This window comes from Brachyhypopomus gauderio, chromosome 16, assembly GCF_052324685.1.
Source record: "Brachyhypopomus gauderio isolate BG-103 chromosome 16, BGAUD_0.2, whole genome shotgun sequence".
In the NCBI taxonomy this organism is placed as follows: Eukaryota; Metazoa; Chordata; class Actinopteri; order Gymnotiformes; family Hypopomidae; genus Brachyhypopomus; species Brachyhypopomus gauderio.
Genome location: NC_135226.1, coordinates 18,930,951 through 18,958,364, shown reverse-complemented (window position 1 = coordinate 18,958,364; position 27,414 = coordinate 18,930,951). Strand labels below are relative to the sequence as shown.

Below are 27,414 nucleotides of genomic sequence, written 5' to 3'. Positions count from 1 at the left end.
CTTATTGATTATTTGTCTTTGTGCGACAGTCAATCACCAAATACCGATTTTTCCCTCAGCATGTACAAATCTATACCGTTCTAAATCACAAATCCAGCGTTGAAGCTTAGCTGTGCATCTTATTAATATGCATTTACAAGTCAACCAATCAGCAGTCTGGTTTTTCCCCCACAGCAAAATAACGAAGGAGGACGAGAGGTTTGGGGACGCGGTTCAGGCCTCTGTACAACAAAGCTGCAGTGAAAATATCTGCACTGCACAGACCACGGGCCCTGGATCACAGACGTTAACGTTTACAACATCACAAACGCTGTGTGACCACACGTGGGAGAAGCCCGTGTGATCCTGAGCACGTGAGGACACGTGGGGTCCAGGAGGTGCTGTCCGCTGGAGACCGAGAGGAGACCGGCCGCGTCCGCTGGGTCCTGGGAACAGCTGCAGAACTATGGAGAGATGTCTCCAGAGCCCTATGTGCACATATGTGTGTGGGTGTGTGTGTAGGTGTGTGTTAGAGTGCGAAGTGGGAAGTGCAGACTGTCACGCGGACGCCTCTCTCTCCCCGCAGAGGAGAAGGTTTCGCCGGCGGCTGTCTGCTGTCAGGGGAGGGGGGCCGCTCTGCCTCTCACAGACACCTTCAGCGGGGGGGGGAGCAGAGGGGGAGGGGCCCCCAGCGCCCACTTCATCAGCCTCACAAACAAAGAGTCTCATTGATAAACTGTAAACCTAGAGGAGCGGCTGGCTTACCCCCAAATAACATCAACATTTCAGCCGCTTTGTCAACACGGCGCGCGCACACACAAACACACAAACACAAACACACACACACTGCAGTCTTTTTCCTCTCCCTGCAGACCTACTACCAGGCACCATATGTCAGGGGGAGCTCCAGGCGGGTACAGGTGCTGGCGTCTGCCCAGGCAGGATACCGCTCGCTCTGCTCGGGAGCCCAGGGTGCCGGGCGGCTCCACTTACAGTGCGTGACTCCGGCCAGCGTCTGGTAGAAGGTGGGCGTGTCGCTGTCGTCCGTCAGGGTGACGCTGACCCCGCCCGACAGCAGCCAGCGTGAGAAGGTGAAGGCCTCCTTATTCTGCAGCAGCCAGCTCCTGAACCTCTCGTAGTTCACCTTCTCGCCCTGACAACGAGAAGCAGGCACATCCCGTCACGTCAGGCCGCTGGAGCGGGTGCGCTCGACCGGCACGCGCACCCGTAAGGAGCCGGCCACAGCGCAAGTTAAGGTAGCGAGCGATCAGAAGGCTTGATCGGATGACGGGTCTCCTTGAGGTCTCAGATTGTAGGATGCCTTCCTGTTAGCCGTTGCAATACACTGTGAAAATCTGACACGCACTCTCATAAAAACAAGTGTTGTAACATATGGTGTGATATGGTGTGATATTACACAGCACACCAGTTCTGTTTTTATCATTTGTAAATATTTAAGATTTAAAGTTACTTTAAACAACTAATCACTATAAAATAAGTACACTGTAATAACCATCTTTACTACACTTGTATTGCCTCCTGCATCGGTAAGAAGTGACAACGCCCTCGGCTACACACACCAGCACACACACTACGACTGCTGCTCCCCCCTCCCTAAAAGGGAGATCTGTTTGAAATGGAGTGAGAGAAAGACAAAGAAGAGGGAGAAACAGCAGGAGAAAAAGAGACAGGTAGAGACAGCTAACGAGACAGAGAGGGTTAGGGTTAACCCTAACCCAACTCTGGGAAAGGGGGGGGGGGGGGGGGGGGTGCGGCATCTGTCAGAGTAGCATTAACCGAGATCTTTGACACCAAATGATAAACTGGGTTAAACATTTGCACCATCACCTTCCAAACTAGGTAACAAAAGGAGCTTCGCTTATTAAAGGCTCCGGGCAAAAGAGAGGCTGAACAGGGCAGGTCTGAGAACAGTCAGCAGCGTAGAAACCAATGGGCAGGCAGAGACTGGAGTTAAAATTAGAAAGCTCCTTCTAATCCAGTTAGCACCAAGCCAACACCACACGGGACCGCTCGGCCCTGAAATATCAGTCCTCTCTGCACGAGTGTCTCACTCCTGAGGCGGCCCAGGAAGAGAGGGCCTCTAATTTTGTTTTGTTGTCTCTAAACATGTTTTGGGTAATGCCAGAGTGAAGAGGTGCCTGAGTTTGCGGAACGTTCTTCACACGCTTTTCTTTCCGATGGAACTTCTGTTTCCCGTCCAGCCGTCTCTTGGTTCTGGGAGGCGAGGTCAGTGGGCCAGTGGGAGGGGCGGTAAGACAGGAGAGGGCGTGGTTAACACGTGAGTGGGAGGGGCCGGAGGGCCAGGCGTGAGACTCACCTCTGAGAAGCACTTCCTCAGCGAGGGGGGCACCTCTCCGTCGACGGCACGCAGCATGTTCTCCACCTCCTCCCGCACCACGCAGCTGCCAGAGTCGCCGGCAAACAGGCCGAAGATGTCTGCAGAACACGGAGACGGCTGTCAACACGCGCACGTGGACCGGCTTGGGGATGCACACGCACCCACACCTGCATGTACGCCCACACGCTGTGCACACTCAAAACCCCCCACATACTTATACACGCATACTCAAACGCTCGAACACACACACACACACACACACACACACTCACACACACACACACACACACACGGGGAGGGGAAACGTCGCCGGCTGTCCCGGGCTCGGGAGCAGAGGCCCGTGAACATTCTCACGGCAGCCTGGGGCTCGATGCCAGGCTATTTTTAAAACGCCAGTGCAGCGCGTCCGCGGGGAATGTAGCGCGGCTTAACGCGCCACAGGCGTAGAAGCTCCGGGCTTATCGGCGCCACACCAGGGGGTGTGTAAACGTTCCGCTCAAGGGGGACGCGTTTGAAACGCTGCGTGTGCGGAGGAGCCGGTGTTTACATTTGGATTTTTACATTTACATTTGGATTTTTACATTTACATTTTACATTTACATTTGGATTTTTTTTTTTTTACATTTGGATTTTTCCTCATCTCGTCCTCTGGTCAGCAGCACCAGGCCCACGATGAGGTTGTTGAAGTGGAGCCCCTTCGACGTGCCCCCAAACGAGCTGTAGATCACCTGGACAGGACAGAACAGAACAAAAGCACGACGTTAAGCTCCGCCCCTAAAACGACAGGCCACAGGTGCCAACTTGTAGGGCGGAGGGAGAATATCGACGTTCCCATTTGTCCGCAATTTTTCTTTGGCAGATCCAATACCCGATATTTTAAATAACAAGAGCAACCGTATAAATCTATGGTCTATCTGAGCACATGCACCCTGTGTAGCTGCATCAGTGATGATCTGTAGTTGTTCATTTAGGGCTCCATTCACCACGTCACCTTTAACCCCTTCAGCACAGCGCTGGGCCAGTGCTCCCAGGTCCGTCCTTAGAAAATCTCCATCACACTGTTTGGTACCGTTATTAACTTGATTCCCAAATGGCATTAAAACAAAATCAATATCTGCTTCAAATTGACACTAGAGCCATGGCAAGATATCAGTCCACATATGCAAAAGTATTTTAGTAAATGGGATTCAAATTGAATTGCATGTTTGAAACAGAAGACTAAGAGGATTTCACTGTATCAGTGTACATCTATATACACTACAGAAAACTCTGTTCACTCAGCCGCGCCGGAGTATAATTGCTTTCTGCTCAGAGCAGGGGAAGTGTGTGTTACTGCAATGACACACACACGTCAGAGTGGCAGTGTATGTCTGCCACAGGGAGGGATGCATCACGGAGCCAATTTCTGTGTCTCCCTCAGTGACAGACGATCTCTGGGTATGACACATACAAAAGCAATTTCCAAACCCAATCGCTTGTCTTTCCAGGAAAAAACAAGAAACAAAACAAAACAAACCAACCAACAATCAAACAACCAAATACCACGCCCATTCACCATGGCGATCGCTGAACCGTAACTCCGCCCATGCTTACTGGATGTGAAGCAGGACGTGATGAAGGTGATGGTTCCTGCACCTCCAGCGGGAGCAGGAAGTCAACGTGGAGCTGTGCTCAATGGGAATGGTCGGAGACGGATGGGTGGGCGGGGCCGGCCAGACGGTCGGCCATTCAGGGGCGTAAATGAGTCTGGGCTGGGCCAATCGGATCAGTTATCAGCGGGGTGGAAGGAAGTTAGCGGGCTGGCTGAGGAGTTACGGACACAAGGGTCGTGGATGGCGTCGCTCTCTACCGATTGGTGGAAGGACGACCATCCCACCTACCCGCCCGCAGCCCACCAATCGAGGAAAGGCAGGAAGCACTCGTTTCCTCAGACAGGGCAGGGCGTATGCAAATGCAACGGGTGGACATCTGAAAAAAGGGCGTGGCATGCTGCCCTTACTGCGCTGGGACCTCAATGACGGTCGTAGGTCACGACAGGTCACGGCAGGTCACGGCAGGTCACGGTTGCTCCTCAAACAGAACAGACGTGTTGGTAGAAGCATCACATTAATCAGGCTGATTTAAACCCATCTTGAGATAACCCGCATTTGTTGGTTTTTTCCCCCCCTCATCGCATATTTTAAATTCATACATTAAAATTCATGCAAATTCATACATAAATTCATGTTTTTTTTTTTACAGTTAAGTTTTTGGACTGGTTGTGGACATTAGAGTACAGAGTGCAGTTCAACTTGAGCAAATACAGAGAATGCAAATTTGTTAATTCCGAATATTTTTCTGTTTTCGAGTAAATAATACATTAATATTAAATAAATATTCATTGAGACAAACCCCAGAGATATAGCTGGGAGTTAGGATGTGCACTAACACTGCTCTCTTTTCTATATAATTTTTAAAAACTAATGTCAAATGTTTTTCCTCTCTCAAACGGAGGTGCTGCTATCTGCTGAGAATGATGCTATGTGCACAAACTTTACATATGTTACAGATGATGAATGACAGAATGCCACATCACTTCAAAACCAGCCAAGACTTGGCACTATAAATAGCGATCTATTTTAGTTTGGGAAACAAAGAAAAAGTTCATATTTCATCACCAAGCATTATCATCAGCATTGGCCACTGAAAACAGTCAACTACTATCTGCTTCAATATTGTACTTTTTATGTAGTGGACAAGGTTTTTTTTGTCATAATGTGCATATAAGAACATTACGACCACCTACAGATTAGTCCAAATCAATCACCCCCTTGGCTTGGATGACATTAGCGAGACGTCATGTGACTATATCGGGTGACAGAGGGAATCCAGAGGCACTCGTGTCCGTTCCAACCGCAGCAGAACACCGAGGTCCTTCAAACCTCAGACCCGTATGGTTGAGGGTCAGCACGGAGAACCTGATGATCCAGGGGTTTCCAGGTGCTGCCAAGTACCCGTTGGTGTTCAGAGACTCGGACAGCGGTTTCAGTGGTCCAAGGACACGCCAGGAGAACATACCCCAGACATACCCCACCAACACCACCACCTGCCCCACCACCACCACCACCACCACCACCAACACCACCACCACCTTGACCATGACAACCATCCTGCCCCTTGCTAAAGCTAACTGGTGTGCTCATTTATTGATATACACTGTGGGATCTGTGATGTCCCAGGCAGAGGTCGTTCCAAACCAGCGGTGGTCATAATATTCTGTTATGACTATGTATATACAATGCACGGCATTCTTGTAGCAAACTGTAACCACTGGACTGTGGCCATCTATGAGAGATGGTCGTCGTTCCTGAACTTGTCTTTTGAAGACGCATGAAGTTGTCTTCTCATATCTGTACTGAACCTCAACTGAAGAGGAAAGACTTTAAGACGCATGAGTCAGTAACCGCTGCCCTGTGCCAGCGTTTAAAGCGCCAATCAAACCCGAACGACCAAACATACCATGACTGACTTTTAGTGGTTTCCATGACAACCGCCATTTTCAGGCAGAAGTGGCGAGAAAGCGGCAGCTCTCCGGGAGGCAGTGCAGCGCCCCCTGGAGGGGGGCAGCAGTCCTGCAGGGGGGCAGCAGTCCTGCAGGGGGGGCCGCCTGGGTCTCCGGGCTGGGAGGGCGAAGCACTGAGACGTGTGAAGACGGTGGTGCTCAGAAACATCACACAAGATCAGACGATGACTACGTGGCCACTATCGTCGCTGGGTCCCTGTTCGGACACGGTGGCATCAGTGCGTCAGGAGCACCTGGGTCCCTTCAGCACGGCTCGCCGTCAAGACACACGGGTGTCAGCGCAAGCCCCCGCGAGGATTAACGAACCCAACGCGAAAGCACAAAGACGAGCATCAGAGACACGGACGCTTCCTCCGCGCTGTGATTCTCGGCCCCACCGAAAAACTCCATCGTCTCACGGAGAACTGAGCGTCTACCCGGGGCAACAGGAACAGACCGTCCTAAAGCGTTTGAAAGGATTGAGATTTTGGGCCCGTACGCTGGCCCTAAACTCAGCAACACTTCTCATGAACCGTCTGGCTGTTTTGAAGTTTAAGATCCTATGCGTAAATGAAGGGATGTGGGGACATCGGAAAGCCATGACGAAAAGACCCTCGAGGAAAACGCACCTCCGTCAGACAGACGTCAATGCCACGCATGAAGGGGCTGGCAGTAAAACACATTTTTTCCTTCCTAAAACAGACTCTGAAGTTGTATACAAATGTAAAACAACCCCAAACAGAGAGACAGTACTTTGCTTGCAATAAGGGCCAGACCAAGCAAACAAATCGCCTCCATTAGACCTACAGAGGCCCATCCAGGTGGAATCATGTGTACAACCTGGAGGCCCCCGGTGACTCAGATGGGGACATTGTTGTTGTTGATGACAAAATATTTACAACGAGCTACAAACTGACTAGCATGAGGCGGAGTTAAGGAAGGGTGGGGGGGTGGTGACGGATGAAGTCCTGACGGCACTGTGGAAGTGGGCTTACCTCCGCCACCTTGGGGGGAACTCCATCGCCCAGCACCTCCCGGTAGAAGCTCTGCTGGGTCATGTAGGCGGACAGGCCGCTGGTCCTCTTGAAGGCATCTTTCAGCCGCTTCAGCTCCACATCGGTAACTAGGGACACGTAGAGAGAAGGGTCACAAAACCAGGGTGGGGGCGGGTGTGGGGGTGAAGGTGGGGGGGGGGGGGGGGCTGTATATCTGGAACCCATCTGAATGAGACAGCAATGGCGGTGTGCTGCGTTTAAGAATGTGAAAACTGCACCGGTAAAAGGTCGCCATCGTTGGCAGAGTTTCAGCAGCACGTACACGCTGGAGTCAGCGGTTCTGGCTTAATTGCACGAGTGTGTTTGTGTGTGCGCACACGTATACACATATATACAGTATTATATCTGTTTGCATTGCTCAGTAAACTCAAGGAAAGAAAAACGATCTACTCTTGAAACTTAAGAAGGCCATGGATGAATGTTATGATTTAAACAACTCCTTGTTCCAATAAAAACTGGTTCATCCTCCTAGAAATTCAGAAGCACTATGATTTTTGACCTTTGTCCGAAACATCCTGTTTCTCTGGAAACCTTGTGTACAAATTTTTGTACTAATATGTATATACAGTACACACACACACACACACACACACACACACACACACACACACACACACACACCTTTACAGCCCTGCACTCATCCCAAAGCCTGTATTTAACCCAGACACTCTTAGCCTTGCAGTGCCTGGTGCAATCCATCACAGCCTGCTCATAAAGCAAAGTGCCACTCAGTTCCTGCAGAGCACAGAGCCCCGCCCCCACTAAACGAGAACCAATCACATCAGCACAGAGCCCCGTTCTCACTAAACAAGAACCAATCACCTCAGCACAGAGCCCCGCCCCCACTAAACGAGAACCAATCACCTCAGCACAGAGCCCCGCCCCCACTAAACGAGAACCAATCACCTCAGCACAGAGCCCCGCCCCCACTAAACGAGAACCAATCACCTCAGCACAGAGCCCCGTTCTCACTAAACAAGAACCAATCACCTCAGCACAGAGCCCCGCCCCCACTAAACGAGAACCAATCACCTCAGCACAGAGCCCCGCCCCCACTAAACGAGAACCAATCACCTCAGCACAGAGCCCCGTTCTCACTAAACGAGAACCAATCACCTCAGCACAGAGCCCCGCCCCCACTAAACGAGAACCAATCACATCAGCACAGAGCCCCGCCCCCACTAAACGAGAACCAATCACCTCAGCACAGAGCCCCGCCCCCACTAAACGAGAACCAATCACCTCAGCACAGAGCCCCGCCCCCACTAAACGAGAACCAATCACCTCAGCACAGAGCCCCGCCCCCACTAAACGAGAACCAATCACCTCAGCACAGAGCCCCGCCCCCACTAAACAAGAACCAATCACCTCAGCACAGAGCCCCGCCCCCACTAAACGAGAACCAATCACCTCAGCACAGAGCCCCGCCCCCACTAAACGAGAACCAATCACCTCAGCACAGAGCCCCGTTCTCACTAAACGAGAACCAATCACATCAGCACAGAGCCCCGCCCCCACTAAACGAGAACCAATCACCTCAGCACAGAGCCCCGCCCCCACTAAACGAGAACCAATCACCTCAGCACAGAGCCCCGCCCCCACTAAACGAGAACCAATCACCTCAGCACAGAGCCCCGCCCCCACTAAACGAGAACCAATCACCTCAGCACAGAGCCCCGCCCCCACTAAAGCGTGAGCCAGTCAGCTCGGCCGCCATACACCCTGCCCACTGCGAGTGTGCCTCCCACTTCAGAGCAGAGCGACCCCCCCCTGCTGTAGCCTCAATACTTCCTGACAGGAGAGTCCCTCTGTGGAGGGTGGTGGTGGTGGTGGTGGAACTGCTCTGGGCCTGGCTGAGGTCACAGCCCCTCCCCCCTCCAGAACAGATCCACCCCCAAACTTCACCTTTCCCTTCCTGCCCTTTGATGTCACCGTGATCTATTTGTAGAGGCGCCGCCATGTTTTATGGCCGAGCGAACGGCGGGGACCAGGCGCGGTCGTACGTTTTCTGCCCTACCTCGACGGAGGTGGTGTGTGTGTGTGTGTGTGTGTGTGTGTGTGTGTACGTGACGAGCCCAGCGACATGGGGGCTGCAGCATTCGGACCGGCAGCCTCTGGCCGGAAGCTGTGCCCAGGGCTGGAGAATGGCGGTCACCCCCCGGCCTCTGGAGGCCTGGCGCAGCCCGGACTCGGAGTTGCGGGTCGGCCTCTGGAGAGACGCTATTCTCCTGCAGGGTGGAGCCATCCGCGGCAAAGACACAAGCCGGCGTCAGCCAGCTGCCACTTTGGACCCTTGCGACACGTTCTCCACATTATAAAAGAGCTTTTACTACCGACAAAGCGTTTAAATCACACAATGATCTAGGTCAATAATGCACTCCTCCCTGACAGACAATGCAAACATTAACCATCTCCTATGGCAGGAAGGAAGCAGATATTTTTAGGTAATGGCAACACAAGCAACTACATTTTTCATGAACTTAGGACAGAAGGCAGAACAAATGGGAAAACATTAAGGGGAGTCTCATGGCTGGCCAAAGGTTCCTGAGATATTTCCAAGTACGATACAAAGTTGAGCTCCACGGGTCTCCTGTGTCAAAGGTCTGGGAGCACGGAGTAGGTCTCCGCGGTGAGGCAGACAAGAGGTAGCAAGCTTTCTTCAGACCTGCGTGGTCAGACGGGCTTTCACAAACACGTTAACGCCCCAGCTGACGCACCAATATGTTTTAATGCAATAGAACACAGGAAGACATCCGATTATTCTGGCTGCTGCATTAGCGAGGGGTGGTATCTCTCAGCGAAGTCCCGGGGCCATGATGATGATATAAAGCTCCGCCCCCTCCCCACCTTACCCACACACACAGTGACGTGTTGACACTGCAGTAGTGCCTGTGAGGAAACTCTGTCTGTTGCCAGGTCGTTAAGGGTCAACTAAATCTTTGGCACTGGCAATTTCCAGGCTTGAGTGAAAATACAGAAGTGTTAGGCAAGTCATAAGACCGGTTTCCGCGGCAGATTATTCCGACCTCTAGCGCGAGACCACAGCTGCTTGGCTAGGCGTAAAGGGAACAAAAAAAAAAAAAATCAAACAATGAATGAGAGTTACGGCGAATTGAATTATCCAAATAATATCGCTGGCTGATCGCTCCCTGCGCGTGGGGCGGAAACTCATCAAACACAAATGAAACCTCGCAGGCCAAAGCCAAAGGGGCGTTCGAAGATGAGGAGCGATCCTGAATGCTCACAACGCCAGCCACCGCCGCCTCGTGAAGACCAGCTCTAATCGCCACGCTGCCAGCTAGCCGTGCGCGTCGCTTATTGAAAAGAGTACTGCGGAATATTAGACACGTTCATAATTCTTTAAAGATTACGGCTAATTAGGCTCCCAAAGAAGGATACGGGGCTGCTCGTTACCACGGTGGAGAAAACCAGGGGCGAAAAAAAAATAAAAATAAAAGGATTTCCCACTGGGGACTGGCATGACAGTTCATCACTTTGAAATGACAGCCACAGCGACAACAGAACCGCATAAACCGACTGCAGGAGTCTTCCTGCCGTCTTTGATTCCCTCCGCTTCCTAGCCGTCACTTAGAAAAGGGGGATGGGGTGGAAATTCTCCGACACTCTGCCTCATTCTGTGACTTCAGCCTTCAGCATCCGTGATGCTGGATGCATTCAAACCAATTCCAGCACTCCGCTACCCAGAAACATGACCTACTTTGAGTTACCAGCACGCTCTTCATATGAAAGTGGCTGTAACCTACAATTGGAAGTCCAGGCCTGGTTCTAAGGAGAGGGCTGGCCCTTACATGCCACTCACACAAAGAACCGCTGATTTCCCGACCTAAGACTGGGTTATCTCAGTGGTGCTCTCTGTAATCTCCCTACGCAGAGCTCTCGGTCATACTGAAACGGAGACAACGTAGCTCACCCTAGTCCGGAGAGAGTCAGAGCTGTCAGCTGGTGCGGTGGTAGGGGTGAGGGTTAGGGTTCGCTGGTCTGAACATCCCAGAATTCTGTGACGCTGTTGCTCCAAACAAGCTTGGATATTCATGAATATGTGCTACAGAGGTTTGAACGACATTGTTATTAACAGCAAGAAAACTGCTTTATTTTACAAATCTCTCTGAGCTACGCCATACCCTGTACACTGAAGGATATTGTTGTCAAAACACAGTAGGTTATTGTAATAAACCAGGCTGAGAATCCTGCAATCAGACCTTTTTTAAAAAAAGCCAACAAACATCTATTTGTACTATGATGGTGTGACAAAAACCAAACCACCAGGCAACACAACCACGAAGCCACACCAACTCTACATTCTGCTAGGGGGCAAATGTGGTAATTCCACAACAGGTAACCAGACAGATGACGGCCAACTGTCATTCTCACGTAGATAGAGGCATTCGCGCCTCATGCTTCAACAAGTTGAGAAGAACTGGCATAAAGACCCGGGAGGGTGAAGTTACCGCACATGGACCTGTTCTTCTCAAGCCCAGACATAAACAACTCCAACAGCACCACCCGAGAAAGGGGCAATCGAGGTCAGCGGTGTCAGTGAGTCAGGCTTCCCCGATCGCTTTCCGCCTCGTCACGCTCATGTAAATCAGCGGGTCCGTGCGTGGGGAGAGAGAGATAAACAAAGACGCAAATGAAGGCACGCAGCTCGTCCAAGCCAGCGTCGGTCTGACGGCCGTCTCGAGTGCATCTGCGCTGCGTGAGTGACCCTGCTGACACAAACACCCCCCCCCCCCCCCCATCAGGCTCTGCTGGAGTCCTGGCCCCAGGGCACATAATTCATCTCATCAAATCAGAAGCAGCGTTTAGTACCGCGTTGTTCATCAGGGATCTGGCATGGTTGCAAATTCCAACCACGGGGACCCTTACGTCCTCCCCTTTTTATGACCTAGTAATAAATCAGTATGTAGAACATTAATAACACGCATAAAATGTGTTTCTAGAATATCCTTTAAGTACGCAGTTCAAACTAAAGTAAAATAGACAAGATTGCAGGATATCATTGAGGCTGGAACAGGTCAGATAGGAATATTACATTACAGAATCGTGACTTTATGTCAAGCAGCTTCAACAACTAGAATCTGTTTTTGGTAGCCACACAAACATTACGTTGAAGCAGTTAACCCATTTTTATGTTTGGATCATTGTCACGACTGCTAAGCAAAGAACCACAGAATTTGTCCGTCTTTCCCCCAGTAGCTGGTGATTGAGTATGTCCTCTGGGTGGAATTATTCTTAAATTCAATCAATAGGCTATCGCACCGGCCGTCGGTAACAAATCAGTATAAAGAATGAATGGATTTTGAAGGAGTCTCTTGCACTTTACTGACCAACACACCTTGCCCTCAAGGCCACTTCAAACACGCCACCTGTCAAATGACCGTTCAGTAGTGTGTTCTTATAAAGACAAAGGACGTGCAATTACACCTCATTACAGAAGTTTATATCAGTGTATAACTAACCCCAAGGACGTCCTGTCCAATATGGCACAGTGGGATATACGATCTCAAAATCTCAAACACAAGGGTCACACCTTGTCCCTCTATAAACCAGTGAACCAGTTGAATTAATAGTGCGTTCAGAAAGAAGATCATGCACCAGAGTGTATTTTTAGTGTTAAAAAAAGCCCCCCAGCGCAGGCAGGTGTCCCCCAAAGTCCCCCAGACTGACCCGGGTGAGGAGTAACGGGGCTGGGCTGCAGGGGGCAGTTTCGCCGCTGCCCCGACACGAGGAGGGGCAGGACAGCTGCCAATCCGGCTGTAAACAAACTTGCGTTGCGATCAAGCGCACAAGACAAACGGCTTTAAAAACAAAGTATTTAGATCGTAGTTTATAGCCAAACGACACATTTGAGTCCCAGCACACACGCCACGGCCGGAGGAGTTAGGACACAGGGGCGAGGTAGGAGGGAGCGGGGAGAGAGGGGGGAGAGACGTCGCCTCTCCTGCCCAGCGCGCAGTGGAGCAGCGCGGCAGCCCAGTTGGGTCACGGACGTGCCCGTAACCGGCCCCGCTAACGCCCTCACGCCGCATAACGGTGACTCTAAAACACGTTATCTTCACTCGGGTGAGCTGGAGGGCTAAACGAGCCCCCCGGTTGAGGTCTGTCAGCGGCGCGCGAGCTGCGCGCGAGCTCGGCGCGAGCGGGATTAGCTGGCCGGCTAATGCTAACCAGACGCGGAGCTCCGCAAATCTGTGCCGGAGCGACTCACCTCTTTTGACGGCTTCGTCGTACGAAAGGAAGCCTATCCGCGACTCTTTGGCCCCCATGCTGCCCTCATTTCACTGCGAACTTCGATGTTCGGCCGGAGGAACGGTCGCCTTGTTTCGCCCGACACCGCCCACCCGGTTTCCCCGTTTTTATGTGTCGCCTCAGCGGGTCAGGTAGCCGCTGTGGGCAAAAAGTGTACTTTGGTGCGCGCGCGGCGGCGTGTGGTGACGCGCGCCGACGCGCCGCCGACGCGCCGCGCCCCCCCGCGCCGCCGCGCCGACGCCTCCATGCTCGGTCACGTGGGCTCGGGTTGTAAGTCGCGTATTATAATAATAAAGATGCGAATGTCAGTTTACTGTAGCAGCGGGCGGGCAGAAAAGGGTTGTGAAAACGTAGCTAGCTTTCTGGTTCTCTTTAATTGTATTGTAAAGCTAATTATAAATTGCTGCGGCTGAAATGTTTTGCATAAATGTGTATAGATTATCCCCTAGACCTGGACGGGCGGTTATGACGGGGGTTTACACTGTATCTGATAAACATTTTGATTTGAACATTTTGAACATGGCTCGTATTCGTAACGATTCTTATCTTTTGTTTACTTATGGTATTTACCATTTCAATATATTATATCGATTGGTTAGGTAATACTTCCCACCGCATTATTTGTCAATCTACAATGTCTATTTCTATGAATAAATGGATGAACAATACCATAAATGTAGGTTATAACGGAATGTCTCCTTAGGGACATGCGTACACCACAGGCGGCGCTTTCAGCGTTTGTGTTCCCGACTACGCTCCTTTGGCGCCCTCTTGCGGTCGCTCGCAGAAATATCAATGGAAAATGCTTAATGTGTCCGGTAGGTGGCAGTACGACGTGTAACGCAGTTTAGTCTTCCACAGGCACAAGAGTACCTGGCTGCAGACCTCCAGCAGGAGGCACCTCCACGCTGGGGCAGGAAGTGACGCACCTCCACGCTGGGGCAGGAAGTGACGCAGCTCCAACGTGAGGCTGGAAACGGAGACGCGTCTGGCGAAACGGGTGTCCTTGTATGGATTTACGATTCAGATTTACATAAATAATATTTTGCTTCGCGTTTATGTTTATCTATGTATCGATTTATTAACGTGGGGCTGGAAACGGAGACACGTCTGGCGAAACGGGTGTCCTTGTATGGATTTACGATTCAGATTTACATAAATAATATTTTGCTTCGCGTTTATGTTTATCTATGTATCGATTTATTTTTATTTATATTTTATAAAATATCTTTGATATTAGCAGAGCCTAGATGAATGGAACTCAATGCTAGAAATACCGATTAAAAACAGCTAGCTAACTATCCACTGGGCCAGGACAGATGAACGTATTGTGCTTAAAAGCAAAAAAAAACAACAACTTTCCTCTATATTTCAATGTAGTAAACAGGTTTAGGCAGTAAAGACGCTAGTGTATTAGTGCTACTGTGAGCTCACTGGTGCTGGAGAGGCACCCAGATCATGTTAAGGTTTAAAACGATTAAAAACGTTAAATAATATTTGTTACTGAAACACTAGATATTGTTCTGTGTTGAGAAAATTGCTCAAAATAACCCATATGATTCTAAAAAGTGGGATATTATTTTGTATATTATCTGTAATGTTGATCGGTTGTTCAATAAAACAGTATAATAAAAATTTGTGGTTTTCGTCTGTAATTTGTTTTTGTAAAACAACTATAAAAGTGTGTGTACATACACACCCTTGTTACCCATGCCAATTCATTAAGACTTTTGTTTTTCAGCAAATTTGCATATCTTGAGCAGCTATTTGTTAATTGAAAAGCCAATTGTATGACACTCTTACACTACCTAATATTAAATAAAACGAAAGTCAGTCAGATTCAGAAATGCAATATGCTGTTCTTCCTTTAGACTTACATTTGCATATTAGCAGGAAAACTGCAAGTGCATCTTTACAGTTATTTTCTCACCCATCTTTATAACCAAGTATTTTTGGCAGTATATTTCATTAAACAGGCCATTACATTTACAAAACGGCAACCCCCTCACCACCCTAACAGGCACACAATCAATAATATCAAGGTTCTTTTTTTTACTTTTTATTAAATGTTTGATACACATTGTATTTTGTCATTTATTTAAAACCATGGCATTGACACAGAGACCCTGTTTGTCAACACATGCTTCCAAAAACAATTCCATGTCCTCTCCATATTCAAATTGGAACATGAACGGTTCCTTGGTCTCTGGGCCATCTCCCTTCATAAGCTCAATGAGGGAATCTTTCCGGTCTTCCTCAGTCTGTGTCAAATATATTGGCATTGTTACATGCCCCCGTAACTGTGTGCGGTTCTGGCTGATCCATTTCACAGCTGTGGAAAGGTCCCTTACAACCGCTGGCTCCTTCAACAGAAAAATAATCAGTACAGTCTTAGTGAAAATCAGAGTGTGTTGCCATAGTTACATTATGTGGAATTGCAATTCAGGTTAGAGATTCTGTACTGCACTGACCTGATCAACTTCTGCACGCTTGCGTTTTTTAAGTTTTGAGACCGGCACATGGTGGCCTTGCAGGACAGCATTGGATTCCTCTGTCCAATGAGCAAAGAGTTTGCCAAAGCTTGAAAATAGAAAAGTCCTGATATTGGTTACACTTCTAACATTAAGGCATTTTTCTCAAAGCAATCAAATCATACCTGTCAAGTTCAAAGTTTTCCATTAAAAGCAGGCACCACCATTTCCGCAATGAGGGCATGCCATTCTGTAAACATACAAAAGTATTGTAGTAGTAAAATTTGCTACATTTGAACATCTTTTGTACAATTGATCCTCTTTAATAGTTCCAAGTTACTTACAATTGTGTAGTCAAAAGGGGCATCCAATGCCACATAACGCAGACTGCAATTTAAACACATGGAAGTTTGTATTATATATTATAATTTGGACAACTACAATATAATATTACTATATTATAGTTCAAAAGTTTAAAACCAAAATGAATTACATATAACATGTCGTACCATTAGCATGAAGATCCCACAGTCAAGCCCATAGTCTTGGCTTGGAAACCCCTGTAGAAACAATAAACAAAAATCCAATATAAAATGTATGGGGAGAGATTATTGTCATTAGCAATCATGTTACACACACGAACACACACACACACACACACACACAGACAGAAACAGAGAGAGACAGACAGACAGAGAGAGACAGAGAGACAGACAGAGTGAGACAGACAGAGAGACAGACAGAGAGGAATGCCACCAAATACCCCTTTTCTTATAAGATTACCAGCATATATAAATTACACCCTCTAAAATTTAATTCCAAAATAGGTTTGTACTTATTTTTAGATGAAATGACAAAATGGTATGATTATAAAATTACACTTTTTAGAAAAGTAACTACTGCATTCATGCATAGAAGTACATACCTCCAAGTCAAAGCCATTTTTTTCCAACCATTGCACTGGATGCAAGCTTGGTATTTGATGGGGAAGGTACATTCAAAGACTGGTGTGAAGACAGAGAAGAGATCCTTGCTGGAGAAGATAAAGGTAGTGTGTTCAAAGACACCTCACACAAACACAAGTGTTTTTCCATATCATTCCGGCGTATTACTGTGTTCTGGCAGAAAGGACAGTGAAAATGACCCTCTGTCCGGCATGATAATCTGCATTTTAACAGATGTTTGTCTGTAAGATAAAAAAAGAAACATTTTAAAGCATGATGGGAGTAAAATTAAACATCTCTGAAAACCAGAAATAATTACGGTAAATGTGTTTTGTGAAATGTAATTCAGACAATGGCTATGGAAAAGGTCAGAGTTTTAGGGTTGTTTCCAGCTGTATTTACATATTATAACCATATTCTATATTTTTGTATCCTTCGTCTAACTTTCCACAACTCTATCACAGAACTCTTGAAAGCATCTTTCCAACCATGGTGCTACTAGTAGTGGAGTCAATTATCCTGGTGTGTGATTTGGAATGTGATTGGTTGAACCTGAGAAAGTTTATAATGTTTACTCTAAGGGGCTCATTACTTATCTAAAAGAGGTATTTCACTAATTATATCATTTTTCAGATTAAAATGTGTAAAACCATCTGGAAAGTTAGACATTTATTTACATTTTGGTATAACGTGGCAAAACGCAAGGATTTCAGTAGGATATGAATTCTTTCTATAGGCTCTGTATGCACATTTAAAAGAACATAGATGATGATTGAAAATAAAGATAAGCTTTGCGTACCTTTGTATTTTATCCCATTCTTGATATGGGCGTCCACATGTCTGTTGGATCTTCCCCTTTGTTGTTGGTTTGAAGGTTGGGCAAAGAGGACAGTGAAACAGTTTTCTGCAACATGTGTTGCATTCTTTGAGGTTCGGTTGTACACCAGCATCACAGATAGAAGGGTGCATCTAAAACCCAGTGATTAATAAGATTAATTGGACATTTATTTTATTGAAATGTTATAATGTTATCATTCTAAGGTCAGCAATATATACAATATATGAAACATTTTATATTTACACCTAACAAAAAACTACAGTATTGCAGCATACAGAGGGTAGTGCATGAGGTTTCATGCAACTGTGTCCATCAAAATCCCAAACGGATATGCATTCCCATAAATTTCAAATTCACTGACTTAATATAATCTGAAGATCCTTAAAAAATTTCCATTTGTAAAGCAATATTAAATTACCTGGAAATATTTATATTGTTTTAAAGCATGGGATAACTAGGGTGATGTATATGGATCAGCTTATGACACTAAAGTAACATGACCTAGACCTATTATTTATGCACACAAATAAACCTATTACAATACACGTATGTTGTGCCAATAAAATTAATATACTGACATGATTGTCCATCTAAATATTAATTACAGCAACATTGGTTTGACTAAGTCACAGAGTTGCCAACTCTCAAACACACGCATTTGACCGTCTTCACCAGTGGTGTAGTCCTAAAAAAATAAGTGGGGGGGTCGCGTGATGGCGAGTGTAAGTTGTTGAGCGGGGGGTGGCGAGTGTAAGCCACAAATTAAGTATTATATCGCAATAAATCGATCGCCAGTGGTTGGCGAATTACTAACGCGTCAAGTTTAAACCTAGCTTTGAACGTAACAGTCTTAGCAAGAACAACACCGGTAACAAAATAACATTTTTAACACCGGTTAAAATAAGTGAGGGGACGGCGTCCCCCGCCCCCCAACTACACCCCTGGTCTTCACACGCTCACACGCCATACATCCGATTTCTCACGCCGGAAAAAAATCTAGTTTATTTACCTCTGATCCATATGTATGATTCAATGAGTTACTAGTTCACTCTGGCGGCAACACCTGGTGATCGATCGATCTCAATATAATACTTAATTTGTGTCCATTTTACACCCCGGGTAACGTTCGCCAACCTTTGGCCAACGTTACCCTACCTAGCTAACAAACAGGTCTCAATAGGCTTTATTTTTTATTTAGCTTTTATTCACTCAAGCTGTAGAGTTCAATAAAATATATACTAATTAAATAAACTATTTTACCTTAAGATACTCACCTTCATTCAAAAGTAAGGAAAACCTTGAGACGGGTCTGGCTGCAGCGAGGTACTCTTGCTTGAAAACTTTACTATTGTACTGTTGTAATTTCGTCACTTCCTGCCCCAACATGGAACTGCGTCACTTCCTGCCCCAGCGTGGAGGTGCGTCACTTCCTGCCCCAGCGTAGAGGTGCCTCCTGCTGGAGGTCTGCAGCCAGACCCGTCTCTCCACAGGACCCACCGTAACAGAAGAAGACGTCTACGCCCACGTGTGTACTCTTCTATGAGGAGCTTTGACGTTTGTTGTGGGGAGTTACAGCGGAAACGTTGTTCAGATGTTCCTGCTTTTGTGTTTAAGTGTGCAGGAGAACTGTTTCGGTTTGAAAGGGTACGTGTGTTTGTCTGGCCTTATCTATCACTAACAAAATGCCATGTCCAAAACATGACTACGTGGCTTGTATGGGACGTTTGTTTGTGTAGTTATTGGGAGTTTGTGATGGCATAGGGTACTGCGGTAATTGTGGTTCTGGTGGGTTCATGTCCGTAGGTTACATTTGGACTGCAGTAGTCTTTTACACCAGGCATGAAGTCAGTGAACCAGCGATTTTGATAATCTATGTATTTCATGTACCATATTAGATGGTAGGTGAACATCTAGTATTGAACATGGAAGCTATGAACATGTGATTCGAGTTTCATTGTTGGAACTGGAACGTTTCCTTTAGGGACAGTAGAAAGGTTCTGGATGCAGGCAGTGTTGGGGGTTTGTTTTCTCTCATACACTAGGCCTAAGCTTAGACATCTGAAAGTAAAATGTTTACTTTATTTATGTAAATGAAATAAATAATACATGTACTGATACAGAATTGCTTTCTAAGGTAAATAAAGAATGTGACACGCAAAAATTTCAGATGTCTCAGACTGACTTTATTTGAAACATTTCCATGTAACTGTACAGCATTTCCAAGTCTCTTAAGCTAGGAACTGAAAATTAAATATCTAAATAACATCAGAGGACTCAGAGTCTTCTAAGATAAGATAAGATAAGATAAGCCTTTATTAGTCCCGCAATGGGGAAATTCACAATTCCCAGCAGCAAAGTGACAGTGGTACAAAGTGACAAAGTGACAGTAGTACAGAGGACAAGACTCCAAACTTACATTGATACATATATACATAGAATATAAGCGAAAAGAACTATAGGCAAAAAGTGTATTGCTAACGAGAGCAGTGCTGATTGTACAGTCTAACTGCAGCAGGGGTGAAGGATCTCCGGTAACGCTCTGTAACACACCTTGGGTGACGCAGTCGGTCACAGAAGGTGCTGCCCAGAGCTGATAAAGTCTCAAACATGGGGTGGGATTCATTGACTATAAGAGTTGCCAGTTTTTTTAGCATTCTCCTTTCTCCCACCACCTGTACCGTGTCCAAGGGTTCTCCCAGAACAGAACTGGCCTTTCTAATCAGTTTGTCCAGTCTGTTCCTGTCTGCATTAGTGATGCTGCTGCCCCAGCACACTACTCCATAAAAAAGGGCTGATGCCACCACAGTGTCAAAAAAGGTCTTGAGGAGTGGCCCCCGCACTCCAAATGACCTTAGTTTTCTTAATAAATAGAGTCTGCTTTGACCCTTTTTGTAAAGTGCAGCAGTGTTGTCCGACCAGTCCAGTTTTGTGTTTAGGTGAACACCCAGGTACTTGTACGAGTTCACCATGTCGATGTCCGTTCCCTGGATGTTCACCGGTGTTGGGTGAGGGTGACTGCGCTTTCGGAAGTCCACCACCAGCTCCTTAGTTTTCCCAGGATTTATCTGGAGGCGGTTAGCTTGGCACCAATCCACAAAGTTCTGAATAACCAGTCTGTATTCTCGATCGTCCTCATTACTGATGAGACCGATAACAGCTGAGTCGTCTGAGAACTTTTGGAGGTGACAGTTCTGTGTGCTATACCTAAAGTCTGCAGTGTACAGGGTGAAAAGGAACGGTGCTAAGACAGTTCCTTGTGGGGCCCCTGTATTACATACCACCAAGTCCGACACACAGTCCTGCAACCTCACGTATTGTGGCCGATGTGTAAGATAGTCCAAAAATTCTGAAGAACATATAAAACTGATCTATGCTGAACCATAACATTTCAATTATATTACAAGTTTTAAAAAGACATCGCCATTTCCATTTTCCTCTGGTGCATCTTCCTATTCCCCTAGGGAGTTTTTCCTTGCCACTGTCGCCTTTGGCTTGCTCATTAGCTCGGTCTGCGGTGGGGGCGGCATGGCCGGGGTGTAGCCTTCAACAACGGCCACTCAACTGCGTCTTCTCAACTGCATACTCTCAACTGCGTACTCTCAACCTGCTTCCATTCAACAGCGTCCGCTCACCTGCGTCCACGCAACAGCGTCTGCTCACCTGCGTACGCTCAACAGCGTTCAATCACCTGAGTCCTCTCAACTGCGTAATCTCTCCTGCGTCCACTCAACAGGTGATCAAACGCTGTTGAGCGGACGCAGGTGAGTGGACACAGGTGAAAGTACGCAGTTGAGAGGATGCAGGTGAGTGGACGCAGGAGAGTACGCAGTTGAGTGGACGTAGCTGAATGGACGCAGGAGAGAGTAGTCAGTTGAGTGGACACAGGAGAGAGTATGCAGGTGAGAAGACGCAGTTGAATGGATACAGGAGAGAGGACGCAGGTGAGGAGGCAGTTGAGAGGACGCAGGAGAGAGTACTCAGTTGAGTGGACGCTGTTGAGTGGACACAGAAGAGAGTATGCAGGTGAGAGGACGCAGTTGAGTGGACGCAGTTGAGTGGATGCAGGAGAGAGTATGCAGGTGAGAGGATGCAGTTGAGTGGACGCAGGTGATCGAACGCTGTTGAGTGGACGCAGTTGAGGGGACACAGGAGAGAGTACGCAGTTGATTGGACGCAGGTGAGAGTACACAGTTGAGAGGATGCAGGTGAAAGGACGCAGGTGAGAGGACGCTGTAGAGTGTGTCTAATCGCCCGCATCCTCTCACCTGCGTCCATGCAACAATGTCCACTCAACTCCGTACTCTCACCTGAGTCCACTCAAACACGTCCTCATACCTGCGTACTCTCTCATGTGTCCACTCAACAGCGTCCGCTCAATTGAGTGCTCTCTCCTGCGTCCATGGAACAGTGTCCGCTCAACTGAGTACTCTCTCCTGTGTCCACTCAACTGAGCACTCTCAACTGCATACTCTCTCCTGTGTCCACTCAACAGCGTCTGCTCAACTGAGTACTCTCAACTGCGTACTCTCTCCAGCGTCTACTCAACAGCGTCCAGTTAACTGCGTCCTCAATTGCAAACTCACCTTCATACTCTCTGTGTCCACTCAACAGCTTCAGCTCAACTGTGTACTCTCAACTGCGTACTCTCCTGCGTCAATTCAACTGCGTCCACTCAACTGAGTACTCTCTCCTGCGTCGATTCAACTTCGTCCACTCAACTGCGTACTCTCAACAGTGTACTCTCTCCTGTGTCCACTCAACAGCGTCTGCTCAACTGAGTCCTCTCTCCTGCGTCCACTCAACTGCGTACTCTCAACTTCATATTCTTTCCTGCGTCCATTCAACGGTGTCCTCTCTCCCCTGTCCACTCAACAGCGTCCTCTCACCTGTGTAATCTGAACTGCGTACTCACCTGCGTACTCTCTCCTGTGTCCACTCAACAGCGTCTGCTCAACTGAGTTCTCTCTCCTGCGTCCACTTAACTGAGTACTCTCTCCTGCATCCATTCAACTGCATCGACTCAACTGCATACTCTCTCCTGCATCCTTTCAACTGCGTCCACTCAACTGAGTACTCTCTCCTGCATCCACTGTCCACTCACTTGCAAAATGTCAACTGCATACTCAACTGCGTACTCACCTGCGTGTTCTCTCCTGTGTCCACTCAACAGTGTTTGCTCAACTGAGTACACTCAACTGCGTACTCTCTCCTGCGTCCATTCACTGCGTCCACTCAACTGAGTACTCTCTCCTGCGTCCATTGTCCACTCAACTGCATCCTCTCACCTGCATAATCTCAACTGCATACTCAACTGCATACTCACCTGCGAACTCTATCCTGTGTCCACTCAACAGCGTCTGCTCAACTGAGTACTCTCTCCTGCGTCCATTGTCCACTCAACTGCATCCTCTCTCCTGCATCCATTCACTGCGTCCACTCAACTGAGTACTCTCTCCTGCGTCCATTGTCCACTCAATTGCATCCTCTCACCTGCATAATCTCAACTGCGTACTCAACTGCATACTCACCTGCGAACTCTATCCTGTGTCCACTCAACAGCGTCTGCTCAACTGAGTACTCTCTCCTGCGTCGACTCAACTGAGTACTCTCAACTGCGTACTCTCTCCTGTGTCCATTTAACTGCATCCACTCAACTGAGTACTCTCTCCAGCGTCCACTGTCCACTCACCTGCGTAATCTCAACTGCGTACTCACCTGCGTACGCTCTCCTGTGTCCACTCAACAGCGTCTGCTCAACTGAGTACTCTCTCCTGCATCCACTCAACTGCGTCCACTCAACTGAGTACTCTCTCCTGCATCCATTCAACTGCATCGACTCAACTGCGTACTCTCTCCTGCATCCTTTCAACTGCATCCACTCAACTGTGTACTCTCTCCTGCGTCCATTCAACAGCATCCACTCAATTGCGTACTCTCAACTGAGTACTCTCTCCAGCGTCCACTGTCCACTCACCTGCGTAATCTCAACTGCGTACTCACCTGCGTACGCTCTCCTGTGTCCACTCAACAGCGTCTGCTCAACTGAGTACTCTCTCCTGCATCCACTCAACTGCGTCCACTCAACTGAGTACTCTCTCCTGCATCCATTCAACTGCATCGACTCAACTGCGAACTCTCTCCTGCGTCCATTCAACAGCATCCACTCAATTGCGTACTCTCAACTGAGTACTCTCTCCAGCGTCCACTGTCCACTCACCTGCGTAATCTCAACTGCGTACTCACCTGCGTACGCTCTACTGTGTCCACTCAACAGCGTCTGCTCAATGAGTACTCTCTCCTGTGTCCACTCAACAGCGTCCACTCAACTGAGTCCTCTCACCTGTGTAATCTCAACTGCGTACTCACCTGCGACCTCTCTCGTGTCCACTCAACAGCGTCTGCTCAACTGAGTACTCCCTCCTGCATCCACTCAAGTGAGTACTCTCAACTGTGTACTCTCTCCTGCGTCCATTCAACTGTGTCCAATCAACTGAGTACTCTCTCCTTAGTCCATTGTCCACTCAACTGTGTCCTCTCACCTGCATAATCTCAACTGCATACTCACCTGCGAACTCTCTCCTGTGTCCACTCAACAGCGTCTGCTCAACTGAGTACTCTCTCCTGTGTCCACTCAACTGAGTACTCTCAACTGCATACTCTCTGCTGTGTCCATTCAACAGTGTCCACTCAACTGCGTCCTTTCACCTGCGTAATCTCAACTGCGTACTCACCTGCGTACGCTCTCCTGTGTCCACTCAACAGCGTCTGCTCAACTGAGTACTCTCTCCTGTGTCCACTGAACTGAGTACTCTCAACTGCATACTCTCTCCTGTGTCCATTCAACAGTGTCCACTCAACTGCGTCCTTTCACCTGCGTAATCCCAACTGCGTACTCACCTGCGTATGCTCTCCTGTGTCCACTCAACAGCGTCTGCTCAACTGAGTACTCTCTCCTGTGTCCACTCAACTGAGTACTCTCAACTGCATACTCTCTCCTGTGTCCATTCAACAGTGTCCACTCAACTGCATCCTTTCACCTGCGTAATCTCAACTGCGTACTCACCTGCGTACGCTCTCCTGTGTCCACTCAACAGCGTCTGCTCAACTGAGTACTCTCTCTTGTGTCCACTCAACTGAGTACTCTCAACTGCATACTCTCTCCTGTGTCCATTCAACAGCGTCGACTCAACTGCGTCCTTTCACCTGCGTAATCTCAACTGCGTACTCACCTGCGTACGCTCTCCTGTGTCCACTCAACAGCGTCTGCTCAACTGAGTACTCTCTCCTGTGTCCACTCAACTGATTACTCTCAACTGCGTATTCTCTCCTGCGTCCATTCAACTGTGTCCAATCAACTGAGTACTCTCTCCTGCGTCCATTCAACAGCGTCCACCCAACTGTGTCCTCTCACCTGCGTAATCTCAACTGCATACTCAACTGCGTACTCACCTGCGTGTTCTCTCCTGTGTCCATTCAACAGCGTTTGCTCAACTGAGTACACTCAACTGCGTACTCTCTCCTGTGTCCATTCACTGTGTCCACTCAATTGAGTACTCTCTCCAGCGTCAATTGTCCACTCACCTGCGTCCTCTCATCTGCATAATCTCAACTGCGTACTCAACTGTATACTCACCTGCGAACTCTCTCCTGTGTCCACTCAACGGCGTCTGCTCAACTGAATACTCTCTCCTGCGTCCACTCAACTGAGTACTCTCAACTGTGTCCACTCAACTGAGTACTCTCTCCTGCGTCCATTGTCCACTCAACTGCATCCTCTCTCCTGCATCCATTCACTGCGTCCACTCAACTGAGTACTCTCTCCTGCGTCCATTGTCCACTCAATTGCATCCTCTGACCTGCATAATCTCAACTCCGTACTCAACTGCATACTCACCTGCAAACTCTATCCTGTGTCCACTCAACAGCGTCTGCTCAACTGAGTACTCTCTCCTGCGTCCATTCAACTGCGTCCAATCAACTGAGTACTCTCTCCTTAGTCCATTGTCCACTCAACTGCGTCCTCTCACCTGCATAATCTCAACTGCATACTCACCTGCGAACTCTCTCCTGTGTCCACTCAACAGCGTCTGCTCAACTGAGTACTCTCTCCTGTGTCCACTCAACTGAGTACTCTCAACTGCATACTCTCTCCTGTGTCCGATCAACAGTGTCCACTCAACTGCGTCCTCTCACCTGCATAATCTCAACTGCATACTCACCTGCGAACTCTCTCCTGTGTCCACTCAACAGCGTCTGCTCAACTGAGTACTCTCTCCTGTGTCCACTCAACTGAGTACTCTCAACTGCATACTCTCTCCTGTGTCCATTCAACAGTGTCCACTCAACTGAGTACTCTGCTGCGTCCACTGTCCACTCACCTGCAACATCTCAACTGCGTACTCAACTGGATACTCACCTGCGAACTCTCTCCTGTGTCCAATCAACAGCGTCTGCTCAAGTGAGTACTCTCTCCTGCGTCCATTCAACTGATTCCACTCAACTGAGTACTCTCTCCTGCGTCCATTTTCCAATCAACTGCGTCCTCTCATCTGCATAATCTCAACTGAATACTCACCTGCTAACTCTCTCCTGTGTCCACTCAACAGCGTCTGCTCAACAGAGTACTCTCTCCTGCGTCCACTCAACTGAGTACTCTCAACTGCGTCCATTCAACTGCGTCCACTCAACTGAGTACTCTGCTGCGTCCACTGTCCACTCACCTGCAACATCTCAACTGCGTACTCAACTGGATACTCACCTGCGAACTCTCTCCTGTGTCCAATCAACAGCGTCTGCTCAAGTGAGTACTCTCTCCTGCGTCCATTCAACTGATTCCACTCAACTGAGTACTCTCTCCTGCGTCCATTTTCCACTCAACTGCGTCCTCTCATCTGCATAATCTCAACTGCATACTCACCTGCTAAATCTCTCCTGTGTCCACTCAACAGCGTCTGCTCAACAGAGTACTCTCTCCTGCGTCCACTAAACTGAGTACTCTCAACTGCGTCCATTCAACTGCGTCCACTCAACTGAGTACTCTGCTGCGTCCACTGTCCACTCACCTGCAACATCTCAACTGCGTACTCCACTGCATACTCACCTGCGAACTCTCTCCTGTGTCCGATCAACAGCGTCTGCTCAACTGAGTACTCTCTCCTGCGTCCATTCAACTGATTCCACTCAACTGAGTACTCTCTCCTGCATCCATTGTCCACTCAACAGTGTCCTCTCATCTGCATAATGTCAACTGCATACTCACCTGCGTACGCTCTCCTGTGTCCACCCAACAGCGTCTGCTCAACTGAGTACTCTCTCCTGCGTCCACTCAACTGAGTACTCTCAACTGCGTCCATTCAACTGCGTCCACTCAACTGAGTACTCTGCTGCGTCCACTGTCCACTCACCTGCAACATCTCAACTGCGTACTCAACTGCATACTCACCTGCGAACTCTCTCCTGTGTCCGATCAACAGCGTCTGCTCAACTAAGTACTCTCTCCTGCGTCCACTCAACTGAGTACTCTCAACTACGTACTCTCTCCTGCATCCATTCAACAGCGTCCATTCAACTGCGTCCTCTCACCTGCGTAATCTCAACTGCGTACTGACCTGTGAGTTCTCTCCTGTGACCAGTCAACAGCGTCTGCTCAACTGAGTACTCTCTCCTGCGTCCGCTCAACTGATTACTCTCAACTGCGTCCACTCAACTGAGTACTCTGCTGCGTCCACTGTCCACTCACCTGCAACATCTCAACTGCGTACTCAACTGGATACTCACCTGCGAACTCTCTCCTGTGTCCAATCAATAGCGTCTGCTCAAGTGAGTACTCTCTCCTGCGTCCATTCAACTGATTCCACTCAACTGAGTACTCTCTTCTGCGTCCATTTTCCACTCAACTGCGTCCTCTCATCTGCATAATCTCAACTGCATACTCACCTGCTAACTCTCCCCTGTGTC

The 27,414-nt window shown here is 48.2% G+C and overlaps 1 protein-coding gene and 1 long non-coding RNA gene across 5 annotated transcripts in view; both read right to left on the bottom strand.

Moving 5' to 3' along the window:
* The window catches only part of usp32 (ubiquitin specific peptidase 32), a 32,379-nt gene extending 18,985 nt beyond the window's left edge, over positions 1-13,394 (bottom strand). For all 4 annotated transcript variants that reach the window (XM_076975771.1, XM_076975773.1, XM_076975772.1 and 1 more), the window contains exons 1-5: positions 13,164-13,394; positions 6,875-7,002; positions 2,961-3,066; positions 2,318-2,436; positions 973-1,132 (exon numbers count right to left, since the gene is read on the bottom strand). In XM_076975771.1, coding sequence (XP_076831886.1) covers positions 973-1,132; positions 2,318-2,436; positions 2,961-3,066; positions 6,875-7,002; positions 13,164-13,221 — 571 coding nt within the window. In that variant the 5' untranslated portion in view covers positions 13,222-13,394. The remainder of the gene's footprint in view (positions 1-972; positions 1,133-2,317; positions 2,437-2,960; positions 3,067-6,874; positions 7,003-13,163) is intronic.
* Positions 13,395-15,256: 1,862 nt separating this feature from the next.
* Positions 15,257-18,907, bottom strand: LOC143477711 (uncharacterized). The gene is made up of 8 exons (XR_013121624.1): positions 18,732-18,907; positions 17,419-17,588; positions 16,601-16,861; positions 16,185-16,235; positions 16,020-16,062; positions 15,861-15,925; positions 15,676-15,784; positions 15,257-15,567 (listed from the first exon to the last, which is right to left on the bottom strand). It is a non-coding gene; the product is annotated as an uncharacterized LOC143477711 (long non-coding RNA).
* Between the last annotated feature and the right edge of the window lie 8,507 nt (positions 18,908-27,414).